Here is a 16,113-nt window from a genome sequence, read left to right as displayed (position 1 = left end):
GTCATTCAAGCCCATTGAGGTGGGACATGAAAGCTATCCCTCCCTAGTCCTACAAACAGGGCAAGCTTCAGTGGAAAGCATACTATGTGACAGGCAAGGCAGGAATGTGGCAGAGATCAGAAAGGTAAGAAGGAAAGAACCGCCCATGGGGGAAGGGTGAGGACTTTCATCTTTTATGTATAGTCTTATCTGTAAAGACAGGAGAATCCACAGCCCTGGCTGGCAGGCCAGAGAAGGCAAGTTAGACTCGGCTCGATCTTTGGAAAACAAACTCCACAGAAGCACCTGGCTTCAAATTTCTCACCCTCTTACAGCTATTTTCTCATTCTGTCTAGGGGTTTGACAACACTGTCACCCCCACCCTTCTAAATTATGTAAAGAAGATAAGGGTAAGGGAGTGTAAATAGGATTGGTGAGAAGGCTCAGTGGGTGCCCGTGGTAAGCCTGACAATCTGAGTTCAATCCCCAAAACTCATATGGTGGAAGGAGAGAAATGACTCTTGCAATTGTCCTCTGACCTACACACACACACACACACACACACACACACACACTAAATAAGTGTAAAACATGGGGTACACGGGTACGGAGAAGGCCTGGGGAAGATCATGGCTGAATAGACAGATGAAGGGATTATTGTTATTTATCTCCAAGCAAGCAAGGGGTTAATCCTGCTTCTATCATGTGAGTCCTAAAGCGAGGGCTGTGAGGGCTGTGAGGCTATCTAAAGGTATGATCCGATACTTGAATCTTCTTAACAATACCTCCAAAGCTATGCTTGAATACCTTCGGGGATGGAGATCCCATTACCTTGGGAAACTCGCCGTCTGCACAGCTGACCTCCACTGGATCGATAGCTGCCTCTGCCAGCCAGTCCTAGTGTTTGAGACCAGTCTGATCCATGTGACCACAGCCTTCCCCGCTAGGTTTGCCAACAGCTGGGATACACACTTCCCTTCCTGGCTAAGCATACCATCTTCCTCTCCCCTTGTGTCCATGTAGAGAGGGGGTGGGGAACCTCTCAGTCTACTGGGATAAATGCTGAGGAAGACCTGCTTCTGGGGTTGAGATAAATGAGACTTTGCTGGGACTATAAGGCCCAGCAAAACCCTTCCACAGAACACCAAGTAGCCTAGGACAGTGTCCAGGCTCTGTTTGGTTCCCTTCCCCGTAACACCTCCTGGACTCCCAAGGTCATTATTGCCCAAGGAAGGAAATCTACATCTCCAGGTTACCCAGTCCCCACTTCTCAGTGGGGACTTCTATTCTCCCTCCTCCAAGTGCAGCCTCCTCCCCCATCCCAATATGGGGTCTTTTCTGTCCTATGGGAGAATGAGACCCTTGGCTGACTCTTCTGTATGCCATGTTACAATTCAAGATATGAGTCCTAGCGGGACACCTTGTTTCTGGGCCCCTGGAACTCTCACCCTCTGGCGGGAGCCTCTCTTGAGAGGTGGCTGGCACCTTGGATATGAGAAATAACTTAAACCTGGGGCGATTCAGGCTGAGACTGTGAGAAGGAGACCAAGCCACCAGGGCTCTCTGAAAGAGTTTCTGTAATGGTCCCAGCAACAAGGACCTTTCTGAGTCCCAAGGTGACAGTGGTGAAGGCCAAGAAGCACAATGGAAACTCGTCCATCTGTCATACAGCCAGGTGCCCAGTGTGCACCCACCAGGCCCTGCCCTGGGTTCCTCTCACCTAAGTGTGTGGTTGCTATCCTTCCCCTGCAAGATGGGTGGGAGAGTCATAACCTACATAGAGTGGGCAGACAAGCCCGTAAAAGGCAAGCCAGGCTAGTGAGCATGGATGCAGAAGCAGAAGTAAAGAAGAGTGGTTCTTGCCATGGGCATTGGGTCAGCCTTGGGGAAGACAGACCAATGACTTCCATCCTTTGAATGTCTGCCTTGAAAACTAACCTTTAAGGAAGCTTGAACCTCTTCTGTATGAACACAGGCCAGAGAAGGGGGCGAGGCAGGAATTGGGCTGCCACGGACTGCTGTGCTGAGGTGTTCTAGGCCCAGCATTAGATGGGGGTCGCAGGAAGGGAAAAAAGGCAGTTATCTTTGCCCACTACAAGACCCTCTCTATTCTTGATTCTACATTCAGCCATAAGCCAATTCTGGTCCTCTGTTTCCCCTTTGTGACAATGAAGAGATCTGGCTGTGGTTGTAAATATCCACGTGCTTGCTGCGTTCCTGCGGTCCAGATTCCTGTCCCACACGTGGCTATCAGGATAGTGAAGGAACAGCTTGGTTTGGTCCTCTCAGCCTGGCTGAGGAACTCAGGAAGCCAGTGATCTGACCAATCAGAGCAAGAATTAGGGTGAGGGAAGTCTTTGCCCCCATGGCTACTAGAGCTACAATCTAAACTCTCCCATGCAACCCCAAAGACATCAAGTTAGGATAAGTACCTGAATCCCCTCCCCTCTCCTAGAAGCAAGGCAAAATCTGAACCTTCAAGTGTTCTTAGCTGGGGGTGGGAGGGAGGAGACTATTGGTGACATGCCTGGGCATCAGGAGCCCGTGTCTACCCTGAAGGCACCAGGCAGGCTCCCTGGTGCTTCTACTCAGGCTCGTGGCTCAGTTCTTCTCTTAAGAACAAAGACATCATCTCTGACCTCCTGCCCTCAGGACTCAGGCGCTCCAGGGAATAGACACCCTTCTAAATGAAGGTCTTTTGGCTCTGATCATGCCGACCATCTTTGGTTAACACTGCTGCTTCCTTACTGTCTCCCTTAGGTAGCATCTGTGGTCATCACAAGCATCAGGGTTACTAATCCTGAGTTCTTCCTGACCACTAACCACCAAGGTGGGTCTCCAGGTCACCAGAGGACAGACAGAAATATGAAAAATAACTTACTACCTATAAATTTTCCTGGACATTCAGAAAGTTTAAGCCCCTAGACAGTTGAGACCCCCAAACAGAAGGTTGATTTTGGTCTTGAACATTGTTTAAACATTAAGTGTGTGTGTGTGTGTGTGTGCATGTGTGTGTGTGTGTGTGTTTATATGAAGGAGTTGATTCTCTCCTTCTATCATGAATCCCAGGGATGCAACCCAAGTTGTTGGGCTTTGTGGCAAAGGAATTTAGCCACTGAGCCACCTCCCTGATTGTTGAATGTCTTAAGGCTCATTTCAGCACTAGGTAAATAGGATTCAGTGATGCAAAGGCAGATGAGACAGGGGCAGCGTGACCTCTCACCAGCCACCCTCCCCACTGAAGCTGTACAGGGGCACTCTGACCAGCTGTCATCCTCTTTCCAGAATCCAGGCATGAGAGCTGTCTGCCTAGTCAGACACTGGTAAGAACCCAGGAGCAGGAAGGATGGCTCATGCTCTATCCTCAGAGCAGCCAGCCTGGGGTGCTAGAGGCTCATCTTCATCCCAGAGGTAACCCCAAGTCTCTCTGGAAGTGGGTGCTCAGCCACCTGTCTCACAGTGCTTACCATGGAGGGCAGAGTCCTCCAAGGGGCTCGGGGCAGGTAGACTTCGTTCTTCCTTGCAAGGCAAATCTTTGGGGTCTTCACACCCAGTGGTATGCATGGCACCATAGAGAAGGAGTATCAGAGATTTCCATCAGCAAAGCCTTCCCCTATCCCAGTCTGCACCCCGGGAAGAAAACCACACTAGAGAGATGTTCCGGGGAGACAGTGTGTTTATTGCAGCCAATAGATCCAAGCAATCTGACAAACTGCTATAGAAATCCAGCCTGCCCCCGCAGCTGGGTCACAGAAGACCATTTAAGCTTCTCTCCCCTCCCAACCAACAGACAGGAAGTAGTACCTAGACCTGCATAAGCACTTGCTATGTATGCAGCTGGGTTCTCCCCTAAAAAGCATAAAGAACATTCCATAATGAACCTTTGGTACTTGGAAACACTGAGAGGTGATTTCACCCTCCACCCCACAGTGTAACTTTTGGGGTGGGCATAGTGAGATGTTTTATATGTATATATATAATATATCTCTACCTGTATAGAAAGGCTATGTACAATCGCATCAGCAAGCTTCAATAAAGGAAGACATCAGCAGGAGGCACAGCAAGGCTGTCTATTCTTAAGACATATGTAGGAAAAAAGTTCTCTTAATTTGTCACCCGTTCCAACTGCACCAAGCCATTCCTATGGCCTGGGATTAACTTCTTTGGACCTGGTTGGTATTTCCACCTATCTACCTGCTTAGCCTGATCTTGTAGGTATGTAGCACTCCAACTTTCCCAAGGAGACTCACAGGGAAACGTGGACCCAATCAGCTTCTCCCATTTGATAAAGTGGGACTAGGTGATGAGTCTGCCCACAGCTGGAGGGGCAAACAGCTATTTCCAAAGCCAGTTCCAAGGCACCGCAAGGCACTTTCAGTCCTGAAATATTGTGCTTTGTTCTCATGAGCTGAATCCCGCAGGTTGGCCAGCCAGCCTTTCTTTGCAGTGGCCCTTAATTAGCAGGCAGAGGCAGAGGGGGTGTGAGGAGGGGCTTCTGGGAGAGCAGGAGAGGCAGGAGAGACTGAGAGCACTGTAGTGGAAGCATTCAGCCAGGAGCAGCGCTCAGAGCCCACACTGCAGCAAGAGAGCAGTTTGCTGGCATAAGCTAAGAAGCAAGCTTGAGCAATGGCTCCTGTAGGAACATCTCACAGTTTCTCACCCCATCTCACAGAAGCCTAGTTTTGTTCCCAAGCACAAGCCCAGAGACCCTGGAGGAGGGTCCAAGTGGCTCCAAAAGAAAGTGCACATGAGGACAACTACCTGGGGCAGAAATGGCTCCTGACCCAGTCCATGAGGTCCAGAGGCAGGCATTGCTTTCCCTGGGCCTCATTCCGTCAGGGCAGAAAAGAAAAAGACCCCAAGAAACTTTACTTCTTTAAGGGACAGCTTAGCTGGGCGGTGGTGGTGTATGCCTTTAATCCCAGCACTTGGGAGGCAGAGGCAGGCGGATGTATGAGTTCGAGGCCAACCTGGTCTACAAAGTGAGTGCCAGGACAGCCAGGGCTACACAGAGAAACCCTGTCTCAAAAAAAAAAAAAAAAAAAAAAAAAGAAAGAAAGAAAGAAAGAAAGAAAGAAAGAAAGAAAGAAACCCAACCAAACAAAAAAAGAGACAGCTTATTAGTACAACCCTGTAGGGGGATTTCACAAGTAACCACCCACCCACCCAAAAGATGTTAGAAGACCGTCCGCAAAAGCCAAGTCCCTTGTCTGTGCACTGTGAAAGAAGAGGACACATGCCAGGTGATGAAAACTGGCCACTCAAAGCTGCAGAACTATATATACACCACCACCCTTGGTTTCAGCCGGCTTGGGGAGCCCACAACTCATCTCTCTACTCCTGGTTGGCTTGCTTGAAGGATGGGCAGTATTCACCTGCTCCAGGCACCCCGGTGGTCTCACCCACTCCCATTGGCAGTGTGTTGTTTGGCAGTTAGGTACTGAGCCAAAGAGATTAGAACTTCCAGAAGGGTTAGATTCCCCTTACCCAGGAGTTCTCTGGCTGGCTATCCATCATTCCTTACTCCATGCCCAACCTACCTGACCCCTGCACCCTTCCCAGCAGTACCTTCCCCCTCCCCTTGCACCCTCACTTTCCCAAACCCCAGATTCAAGAGTCTCACCCTTCTGAGTCTCTTGTGGAAGCAGTGGCTATGGAGGTGGAAGTAGATGCACCAAAATAATAACAATAACAATAACAATAATAATAATAAATAGTAATAATATTCTTGGTCCTATAGTACCGATTTGGCAGTCCCTGACTCTGTTATGGCTTTGTAGGCACCCCTGACACCCAGCACGGTGCCTGGCATACAGCATAAACTCAGTAAATGGTGGTTGAAGTGAATTAAGTTGAACTTTCCATCGGCCACCATTGTCTCTTCGAGTGGCTATCTGATAAACAGAGGCAAGTATTGGTCCCTGAGACTGTCTTAGTCCTGTCTCCTACCACACTCTTTCCCTACCCTGAACAGCTAACTCCCTGAGCTTGTGGGGGTTGAGTTCCTGGAAGGGGAGCGGGGCTAGATGAACCCCACCACTACTGTGCACAAAACACATCCAAGGCTTGAGGTTCTCCCACCAGGAAGCTCTATTTGTTCTAACTGAGGACCAAGGAGCCAGAACATGGGCAATGCTTTCAGCCTCTGTTGGTCACTTGGAACTTCAGTCTCCCCATCTGCAGGAGGCTTTGTGCCAGTTCTCTGAGCACGTCCCAACAGGATACTCTCCGATTAGCCATTTCTACCCTGCCTTTCTCCCATCTCTGGACTTATAACAAGTTTCTTATAATGATAGTAAAATGTCTCTGGACTTAAGTCCCTTATAATGATAGTAAAACGGCAGTGAATGTAGGCTTACCACAGGAGTGACTTTCTCCCGTACAAAGGGAGTTCCGGGGTGGGGGTGGAGGTGGGGGTGGGGTGGGGGCGGGGCAGGGTTCAGAGGCTCCTTCAGCATATGCTCTCATATTTAAAGCGTTCCAGCTTTCTCTTCCATCTTGCCAAAAGCCAGGCAGAGAAACCCTGCTCGAAAATCCCCAAACTAAAGCCACACAGGAAGTTGCCCCTATACACAGTTCCGCTCCCCCAAACACACCCCAGTTCTGAGGGTTGATGGCTGCTGCAGAGGCCAAGGTGAGCATCTTGTTTGAGAAGGCAGCCATGTGTATGCAGTGAAGCCTGCACCCGGCAGTTCCTCACAGGTCTCTTAAGGGGCAGCCCTAGGGTAGGATAGGATCCTACCTCTCGCCAGCATCCCCCATGGAGCAGCAGCCTACAGTAACCAGAGCCTCTCTGGGAGTGGCTAGTGATAGAAACGAGGCCAGAACAGAGTTCTCTGGGCCAAGGCTCGCATCCAGAAACGACTCAGCCCTATCTTTCCTTTTTCCTTGAGTACCCTGGAAATGCACAGTCATCCCTTTAAATAGTGCTTTCACAAATGGTAGGACCCCACCTTCATCTCCAGCTGATGGCTGTTCCCTAGCCATCTTCACAAGTCATTCCCATGGTGCCTCTGGTCAGCACAGAACCCCGCCACCACACACACTGCTACTCCCACAGTTTAAATCGCCACCAGACCAAGCCTTAGACAAGATGGTCAGCAGACCTCTTCTCCCACTGCCCTCCCTCCCCCATCCTGTCTTTGGGACCACACAAGTCTTTCTTCCTCAAAGACTGACAGGCTACAGCCCTTCTCTGTTCTCCCTGGGACTCCCGAATCTCAGATACCAAGGCAGTTTTCAGATGAAAGGGAGGGCGATCACCCTTGGTATAGGGGTGGGGGCATGGGAAGTGAGGCCCCAGGTCGATTCTGGGGTCCTATTCAAGAGAAGCACACCAAGAGAGAGCAGGCGGGGTCACACTGTACAGGGCAGAGAGTGAGAGGAGATAGGGCACGGGGAGGGGCTTCAGGGCAGGCTTCCGGTTACTTGGTGCCATCTTCCGCGTTGCCCTCACCATCCATCTTGCCTTCCTCTTCAGTCTTCAGGTCATCCGTGCTCAGCTTCTGCTCTTTTTTCCTCCTCACACATTTGACCACCATCAGCACCAAGATGACCACAGCCAGGAAACCCCCCACTGAGGCACCCACGATGACCGCCACCGTGGAGTCCCGCTCTGGGGGTACTAAGGGAAAGGAAGCAGAATCATAGAGCTGGAAAGGAAATTCCGTATCTCGCCCCTGCTCCCCAAAATAGGAGGGGATATTATTTGATTCCTCTCCATGGACAGGGCATTAGTGAAAGTCAAAGCAAACTAGACCACTGCCCCCTTCAAAAGGCCCCTCTACCCACAGAATGGAGTATTTAACTCGTGGACATTAAGATCAGACTCAAATCTAATTATAGAAGTTAGGAATTATGTTATCTTAAGAAATGTATGCTCTTGAACCTCAGTTTCCTCATCCATACAATGGGCATAATGAAGGTTTTAATCGTGACTGACTTGTTCCCTTTAGAGGGAAGGTGTGGATGTCTTCCACCAGGACAAGCACCTGAAGATGAGATGGGAGTCACAGGCTCCTTGAAGTGCCCTGAGCTAAGCTGTAGAGAACGGTGAGTGTCCCACAGCAACTCAGTCACTCTTACCTTCTAGAAGGACCTGCAGGTAAATCTTGCCGTGGCCGCGGTGGCGGTCTGGAGGGTTGGTAATGTAGCAGTTGTAAATGCCTTCGTCTTCTAGCTGCACGTTCTTTAGAGTCACTGACACGTCGTACTTACTGGGGTTCCCTGAGAACTCCACGCGGTCTCCAAACCGCTCCAGCTTCAGGTTAATGATCTTCATTCGGAACTGGAGGAACTGGGAGGGGAGGGGCAAATAGTATGAGCGCTGTGTGAGCATGCGCAAGGGGCTATGGGGCTTGTGGGGACACACCCTCTTCCTGTGCATCTTCTTTCTTAACATGGGAAGGAAGGGCATTAGACCTGGAAGGCCCATCCAGTTGTGGCGACATCATAACCTCTGTATCAAACAGCCTACACAGAGTCCTCTTGGGGCCCTGTTCCAGTGCAGGACTAGGGATGGGGGTGGGGGTGGGGGTGGGGGTGGGGATGGGATGGGGATGGTGGGCTTCATGCCTTGGGGGTTTTGCTTCCCTCCACTCCCTCCTCCACCAGGACTTACCATCTCCTCTGTGCAATTGTTACACTCCTGGTAAGTCCAGTTAAGAGAGAACTGCTTGTGGTTCACGGTGTAGCAGGAGTTGAAGGTACAGGGCAGGCGGGTATCGGACCCATTGAGGACACTAAGAGTGGTGGGCGCTGTGACTTCCATGCTCCGCCCCGGGGGCACTGCAGATAGAACCACAACCTGATGAGGATGCTTGGTGACAGGTGGAGGGTTGCAACCCTTCTGTAGCCAATGGGGAACAGACGGAGAGAGACAGAGGAGTTAAGGGGCAATAGGCTGGGCTCTTTACAGCTGTTAGGAAGGTGAAGCGCATGAGGGACACCAGATGTGGTCCTTAGGAGGAGAAGAGGAACAGAACCAGTGTAGAACAGACCCATCAAATTGTCTACCAGGCCATGGACAGTCAAATGGACTCTGCTTGTTCTAAGTTCATTGTAGGCAGACCCTTTCCTTGCCTCTACCCACCCCGAAGCCATTTCCCTGCCAAAGGCTTCACTGGGCTTGCCTCCATTTCCCATTCTCCATCCACTCCAGATTATTTTTGCTTCAGATTATTATTTAAGCCCATCTAGGGGAAGCGTCGTTGTTCCCATGGGGCAGGCAGCTAAAACTGGGCGAGCCTGGGAAGGCCTCGCTCTCCCTTGGCCCAGCACGAGCCACTGACTATCCCCAGGCTCGAGAAAGAGGGCAGACGGGAAAGAAGAGGTGTCCCATAAGAAGAGGTTCATTCTGAGGACTTGCTGACCGGCCTACATGGATGCTCTGCCCTTTGGGAAATGCTGACCTGGAAACGCTATGGCGCAGAGTTGGTTCAGGTTGGCAGGAGGCAGGGTGGGAACAGAAATCCCTCGGAAGTACTGGATGAGGTCAAGGCCTGGTGCTGCAACTGAGAGAAGTGCCCCCACAATACTCCGTAGAGCAGAGATGAGGGAGCACAGGTGAGCAGCCCAGGGCCCAGCCGTTACAGAGACACGCACTGCAAAGCCATGAAAGTACTCCACAGATACCTGCAGGACTGCCTCAGACTAGCCCAGACCTTAATTCCACAATCGATCATCTGCCAAGGCTGTTAAAACTTCATTCTAAAAGTTCAGCTTAGTATTAACAGGGCAGGGGCATAGCTCAGGGTTAGAGCAATGGCTCACATCAAAACCCCCAGCAGTGACAGTGCCACTTCATTTTCATTGTTTTGTGATATGGGGCATGGCTTTTTTTGTTTGTCTGGTTTGTTCGGTTTGATTTTTACATTTGGCCTTGGAGTGTTGCGAGGAGGGGTGTATCTGGCTGGCCTCCTCTGGTAGCCCAGGCTATCTTGGAACTAGCTATATAGCTAAGAATGACCTTGAACTTTTAACCTGCCTACTTCCACTTCCAGAGTGCTGGGATTATAAGGGTGCCCCACCCCCACCCAGTTTATTCACTGCTCAGAATCAAATGTAAGTCCTTAAATTGGTAGAGGCAGGCACTCTACCAACAGAACCACATCTCTAGCCCTCATTCATTCACGATACTAAATACACGTAAATTACCTACTGTGTGCCAGGTTGTGTTTAGTCCTAGATCCTAGGACTTGTCACTAGTATGAGGCATAACCACTGTGTGGTGGGGCTTGTATTCTGGTGAGGGAGCATAAAGGGACAAGAATGAAAATAGGAACATGGCCGTCTGGAATGTTACATGACATGGGATATAAGAATAAAATATGGCAGAGGGGAGTTTAAGGGTGGCCAGGAAATAAGGCTCTGGAGAATGACATCCAGACAGCATTGAACTTGAGAAGGAGTGAGCCATCATGGAACATCAAGGGCCACATTTCTAAGGCTGGATTTGACCTTCATACATCTGAGAAAGAACAAGGCAGGGCATGGGAAGACCTGAGATTAGAGCTGGGCAAGGACCAGGCCAAGGGGCAGAACATGGGATCTGGGATGATTTAGGGGGGGTTTAAGGATGGGGTGCAGTCGATGGGGTGCCAGCTGAGTGAAGATTATAGCTACTGATGTGGGCAGACACATGTCCCCCCAATTCCACTTATCTTCCGTCCCAGCTGTAGCCCCGATCAACTATGAGAAATGTAAGCAGACTTCTCCACCCCTACCCCCGAACCCCCACCCCCATCCCTGTGCCTCAGCCCCTTCCTCCAGCAAACCTAGTTCATGACACTGTCACTGGGTGCTTATAGTGACTAAAGTAAATGCTGAGAGCTCAGCAAATGACAGCTGCTATTAACTGCATTCTCCTAACGTCTGCTTTGGGGACAGAAAGAGCTAAGAGGTGAGGTGGGGCAGTCTCTAGGACTGAGGGTACTTCAGGACTGGATTTACCCGGGATCTCTAGCTAAGGAGCCAGGCTGCAAGGATCCTGGGTTTTCCCACAAACCAGCTGGCCCTCCCTTCAGAAGCAGAAGTACAACAGCCTGCAAGCAGAGAAGCTAAACCTGCCGGAGCACCCTTCTGCACTGCACACCCACCCTTGTGAAGGGCCTGCAGAGCTCGAAACCTAAAATCAGGAGGGTCTCTGGACTGCTGGCCTTGGAATCCCCACCAAGGCCCTGCCTGGGGGCGGGTCTAGAGACCACACCTGCTCACCAATGACTCCAGTTGAGCACAGAGCTGCTCACAGGGGTTACGCCAGCTGGGGAAGCTGATGGGGCTCCTCCCAAGAGGAACAAAGCCTGGCTCTCAGCTCTTGCACTTTCATATCGAGTCTAAAAGTACCTGGCCCGGTGCCAGACGAGAGGGAGGTGTGCAGAAAATATTAACACCACCCCCACACTGCAGAGGCTGAGGAATTTGAGGGAAAGAACTGATGGAGGCTTGTCCTCAGTTTACCTTCTATACCGGGCATTCCGACCTATCCAGCCCCTCCCCCTGAAAGGGCTTCCACCTTCCCAGGGCCACCCCTCCCCACACAAGTGCTCTGTGAAACTAGTTGGCTCGGTAAAGTCCACCTTTCTTCTCCTTGTTCCTTCCCAGTTTGAACATCAGCTCACATCTCCCTCCCGCCCCATCTCATCTAGAAGGATCCAGCTACGTCAGGTGGCAGAGTTGCAGGGGAGCCAGAGGCGTTTTCAGGCTAATGGCAGGGGACAGAGAAAGGTGCAATGCGGGTTCCCCCTGCATGTGCTCTGCAAGAGGAGCCAGATGGGATTCGTGTGCCCTCTAGTGGCCACAGATGTCAACGAACCAGTCCCAGCAGCAGGGAAGAAAGTGAGGAGAAACTAGAACCTGAATCCATGCCGCCTGGCTCCGAACAGGGCTGAGGTGAGGACACAGAGCTGGGGATGGGTTGGGTTGGGGGGCTGGTTACTGTCCGTTCAAGGTGTCCTAAGATGTACATAGTGGCTCCAGTCCCTGACTCCTGCAGAATCCCCAGCAGACAATGGTCCGCCTTGGGTTCCACCAAAGTCCTATCTGGTACCAGGTCTGAGGTCTAGGTTTCCTGATTCCCAACTTACAGGAAGATGATAGTGGGGTGCAGCAACCCAGTATTCGACACAGCTGGGTCCTTTAGGCCCTGACCATCCATTGTTCTCCCAGGGCAATCATGCAGAGACCCTGAAACATGGCTTATCTGCCAAACACTCTCTTCAAAAGACTTGGAAGTAAATTCCCTTTTCTCCTCCTTCCAGGCCTAAAGTAATCTATACACTTGTCTTATTCTTAAGGAAAAAAGAAGATTTTTTAAAAAGGGAGGGAGGGGTAAGAGGAGGTTGGGGAGAATTGTCTTCTAATAGCTCCTGCCTCCAAGGGACATGTGATGTCTAGCTCTCCCGCCTCTCCACTCAGTTTCTCTTGCCCAGATCTCCTCCCCAGGCAGCCAGAACCAAGCTGTACTCCCATCCCCTACCTCCGAGACACCAGTGGCTTCCTGCTGCTTCTAGGGCAGAGTTCTGGCACCTGGGTGCAGCTCCTGGGTGGCCTTTCCCATCTGGGGCACAGCTGCACATCACAGCCTCATCTCCTGCCAGGCCCCACCCCTTGCGTGGGACTCTAGGGACACCGAATCTCCCAGTCTCCTCTTCCCTCCCCTCCACCTGGCCTTGTTCAGGCTTTTGCTTTAGGTTGGAAGTTTTGCTCGCCGTCCTCCCTGGAGTTCTTCCACATAAACCCCAAACCCCACTCATAGGGCACAGCTTAGGTGACATCTTCCCTAGTGTCTGATCCTCTCCCAGCCAGGCTCCTATTACTTCCAGTGACTCAGGGGCCAAGTGGTAGGATGTTCAAGCCTGGGACTCTAGAGATCTTGATATGATCTTGGGCAAGTGCACTAGGGTTCCAGTGCTGCAATGTCCTCATCTGTAATACAGGGGACACTAACCCCTCTAAGGTCAATGGGGCAATTAAGTGACGTGCTCTATGTGCGAAGCTCAGCCTGGCACACAGCTGTTAGCAAAAGGTGACCTCCAGCATTAGCATGCCCAACATTCTCATAGCACACACAATGCTGAGGCGCTGTTGCTTATGTACCTGCGTCTCTCCAGAGGCTCTGGTGAGCTCCTTCTTATTCGTGTTGCTATCCCTGAGTCCAGAACGGCACATAGCACATACTGAGTGCTCAATACAATTTTGTTGCCAGGGGTATGGGTAGGCAGGGAGGAGGCATTCTCCTCCAAATCTAAGTCCTGCCCTTAGCAGCAAATGTGTAGGGTTGAACGGAAGCCCACACTCTACTCTCTAAGCTCCCCTCAAACACAGCCCAGACCTTGATGACCAGGACAGTGGCTGAAAAACGCGTGGTCTTGAGAAACACCCTGGAGCTTGTCGTGGGAATAGCTGTTGGCCATCTTTACAGTCATCCGCATGTAACCTGCCTCTGATACGCTCTCCCTCCTAATCGGTGGTATCCCTGCATCCCAGTGACCACTGCTACTGCAAGCATCCAAGTTCCGTTGCCGAGGGAATGGACTGCCAGAGGCGTGCCTCCTTACAGCTTCCCGAAGCTCCAGGTCTCCACTCTCACAGACCTGCTGAAACATGCACTTCTTCCCATTGCCTCCTTGCAGCCCTCATGCGCAGGCGTCTGCATCCAAGGCACCATCTCCCTCAAGGCCAGGCCCGCTGGTCCTCTTGCCAAAGCCCTGGCCTTGTTCACTTAAATATGGCTGCCATAGACAGCCTCCATCTGACAGGAGGCTGTGGCCAGTGCCTGAGAGGAGATCTGTCCTCCACCTCTGGCTTTTTTTTTTTTTTTTAAATTCAGATCTTCCTCCTACTCCCCCTTTTAGCCTGTACTTGATACTCTTGACCAATTAATGCCAACAGAGTAGTACCACTTCCTGAACATTGGGGGCAGTAGAACCCAATATTAAAAGAATGTGCTAAGCCAGATACAAATCTCAGTTCTGAGTTCAAATCTCAGCTCTCTCATGCTAGTCACATGACCTGATTGGAGGAGTTACTGAACCTCACCGTGCCTTTGTTTCCACCCTAGAACATGAATAGATTCACAGTATCTACTACAAGTAACTGCTGTGCGTGAGGGCTTAGCAAAATATGCCATGCCAGGGTTCACGGGAAGCATGTTGGCCCCTGCTGTGTGTTAGGTCACAAGCTCACCAAGCAAGAGACAGTCTCCAGTCTCCCATGGGAGCAGTGATGCTGAAGTGGCGCTCGGGGTAGGTAGGGTCTCGCCCATGGTTATAGAGTAAAACACAAAGCTAGTTTTAAACTTGGGTCCAGTTCCGAAAGACGAAAGATGTTAGATCTTTATCTTGCAGGTTACCAGGATTGCTTCATGTCTCTGTTATCCCTGTGGGCCCTATACCCAGCATGAGAGGGAGGGGGGATATACCACCCAGCACAGTGAGAAAGGACACAGAAGGTGGGACAGAGAGACAGAGACCAGCATAGAGACAGAAAGAGAGACAACAGAGAGACAGACAGATTGAGAGAGCTTATAGTGGGACCTAATCTCACCTAAGATCCTTAAACTTGACCCTCAGGCACTACAGAGAGAATTTTAAGAGTGAGAGTAAAACTGTCCACAAGGCAGGTTTAGAGCCCAGCATGGTGGCACTTGTCTGTAATCCCATCACCCAGGAAGAGAAAGAGACAGGAGAATCACTGAAAGTTCGAGATCAGCCAAGACTACAAAGTGAGACCTTATGGGTTGTGGGGTGGGGTAGAGTCGGGAAGCAGGCCTACAAATAGCCTCCTAACATACCTGCCTAGTACGAGGTCTCTAGGTGTTCAGCTATGAAATTGGCTTTGGGACCTTACGACAGGGTGGTCTGCAAGGTTGGGCTGGACCACGGAGACTGGTTTTAAAGGAACTCTCCCTAGGTTCCACTTACAGTTTGCTCCTTTTCCCAGGATCCTGGGCACCTGACCTCATCCATTCCATCTGGTTCACACCAGGGGTGCCTGCCTCGGTAGCAGCTACTCTGGTGCCTCTCCTGCCAACCCGGAGCTGGTCCTTAAGCCTGATACCCACCTCCTCCCACACGCATCCCAACAAATTGGTGGGATAGGCTCAACTCTCTGCCCCCAACTCTCGAGAACGCGATCTCCTTTAAATCCACCAGATCCCAGGGAACGGGCTCACAAATGAGACTTTTAAAGAAGCCAGCAACTCCTATGAGATCTCTTGGGAAGTAACTGAAAATGAAAACATGATGATGATGGTGGTGGTGGTGGTGGTGGTGGTGGTGGTGGTGGTGGTGGTGGTGGTGAAGAGAAAAATCCCTGAAGAGACCGCAGAGCAGCCTAGCTCTGCCCCACCCCCACATGGGTCCACTTCAGGGAAATCTACAGGATGAACCACCTCTTGATAAATTTGACCATTTTCATCCCCGAGCAACACTCACCCTCTAGTCAACATTTCTGGGAAGGAGAAGCCCAGCATCCGGCAGTCCCAGCTGTCCCAGATCCCCAGCACGCCCCTTCCCAAGGACACAGAGGGAAGCGGCTCACACTCCTTCCCTCTTGCCCCCTCCCCCGCCCCCTCCTCTTTCCGCTGCAGCTGCACTTCTGACCCTTAGGAGCATGCAGATGTGGTTCTAACTTACCCAAAGAGAAAAACAGACTGAGCCCCGTGAGACTGAAGGCAGGGCGAGGTAGCCAGGCATCCCTGTGCATTTTCAGAGACTGTGACGTTAGGCGGGTGGGCTGTGGGAAAGGGTGATTGAGGGACCAAGGACCACAAGGTAGGAATGGTTAAATGCTAAAAAAGAAAATGCACGGATGTACTTCAAAGACATATGCAACATTGAGGAAGCTTTATTTCCATCTCTCTAATATGGCCGACTTGTATGTGGCTGCTAAAAAGAGAGGGGGGTGGTGTATAAGGGAAAGGAAGAAAAAAAAGGGGATGGAGTAAATATTGTGGTTGGTGGATTTCAGAAAGCAGGTGGGAGGGCATAAAAAAGATATTCCTGGAAGAAATTAAGTTGCCAGAAAATTTAGCCTCTAAACTCAGAGCTCAATCAAATTTTGCCTTCCTACTGCATTTGAAATGATTTTTAGACTTTGAAAATTGTTAGAGAATTCTAGGTGAGGTGGCACGTG

At 50.9% G+C, this 16,113-nt stretch overlaps 1 protein-coding gene and 1 long non-coding RNA gene across 3 annotated transcripts in view; one reads left to right on the top strand and one right to left on the bottom strand.

Annotated features, from left to right (window-relative positions):
• The window catches only part of Gm10684 (predicted gene 10684), a 28,431-nt gene that overhangs the window by 1,899 nt on the left and 10,419 nt on the right, over positions 1–16,113 (top strand). The window lies entirely within an intron of this gene.
• Positions 3,638–15,832, bottom strand: Scn2b (sodium channel, voltage-gated, type II, beta). 2 transcript variants are annotated; one of them, NM_001014761.2, is made up of 4 exons: positions 15,615–15,832; positions 8,600–8,766; positions 8,065–8,275; positions 3,638–7,603 (listed from the first exon to the last, which is right to left on the bottom strand). In NM_001014761.2, the coding sequence occupies exons 1-4, from the start codon at positions 15,682–15,684 to the stop codon at positions 7,404–7,406; spliced, it is 648 nt and encodes a 215-aa protein (NP_001014761.1). In that variant the 5' UTR covers positions 15,685–15,832; the 3' UTR covers positions 3,638–7,403. The 2 variants fall into 2 exon arrangements, with proteins under 2 accessions (NP_001014761.1, XP_006510692.1); XM_006510629.4 differs by lacking the exon at positions 15,615–15,832 and adding an exon at positions 15,414–15,548.

Source organism: Mus musculus, chromosome 9 (assembly GCF_000001635.26).
Source record: "Mus musculus strain C57BL/6J chromosome 9, GRCm38.p6 C57BL/6J".
Lineage (NCBI taxonomy): Eukaryota > Metazoa > Chordata > Mammalia > Rodentia > Muridae > Mus > Mus musculus.
The sequence above is the reverse complement of the archived record's forward strand: the minus strand, read 5'-3'. Positions and strand labels throughout refer to the sequence as shown.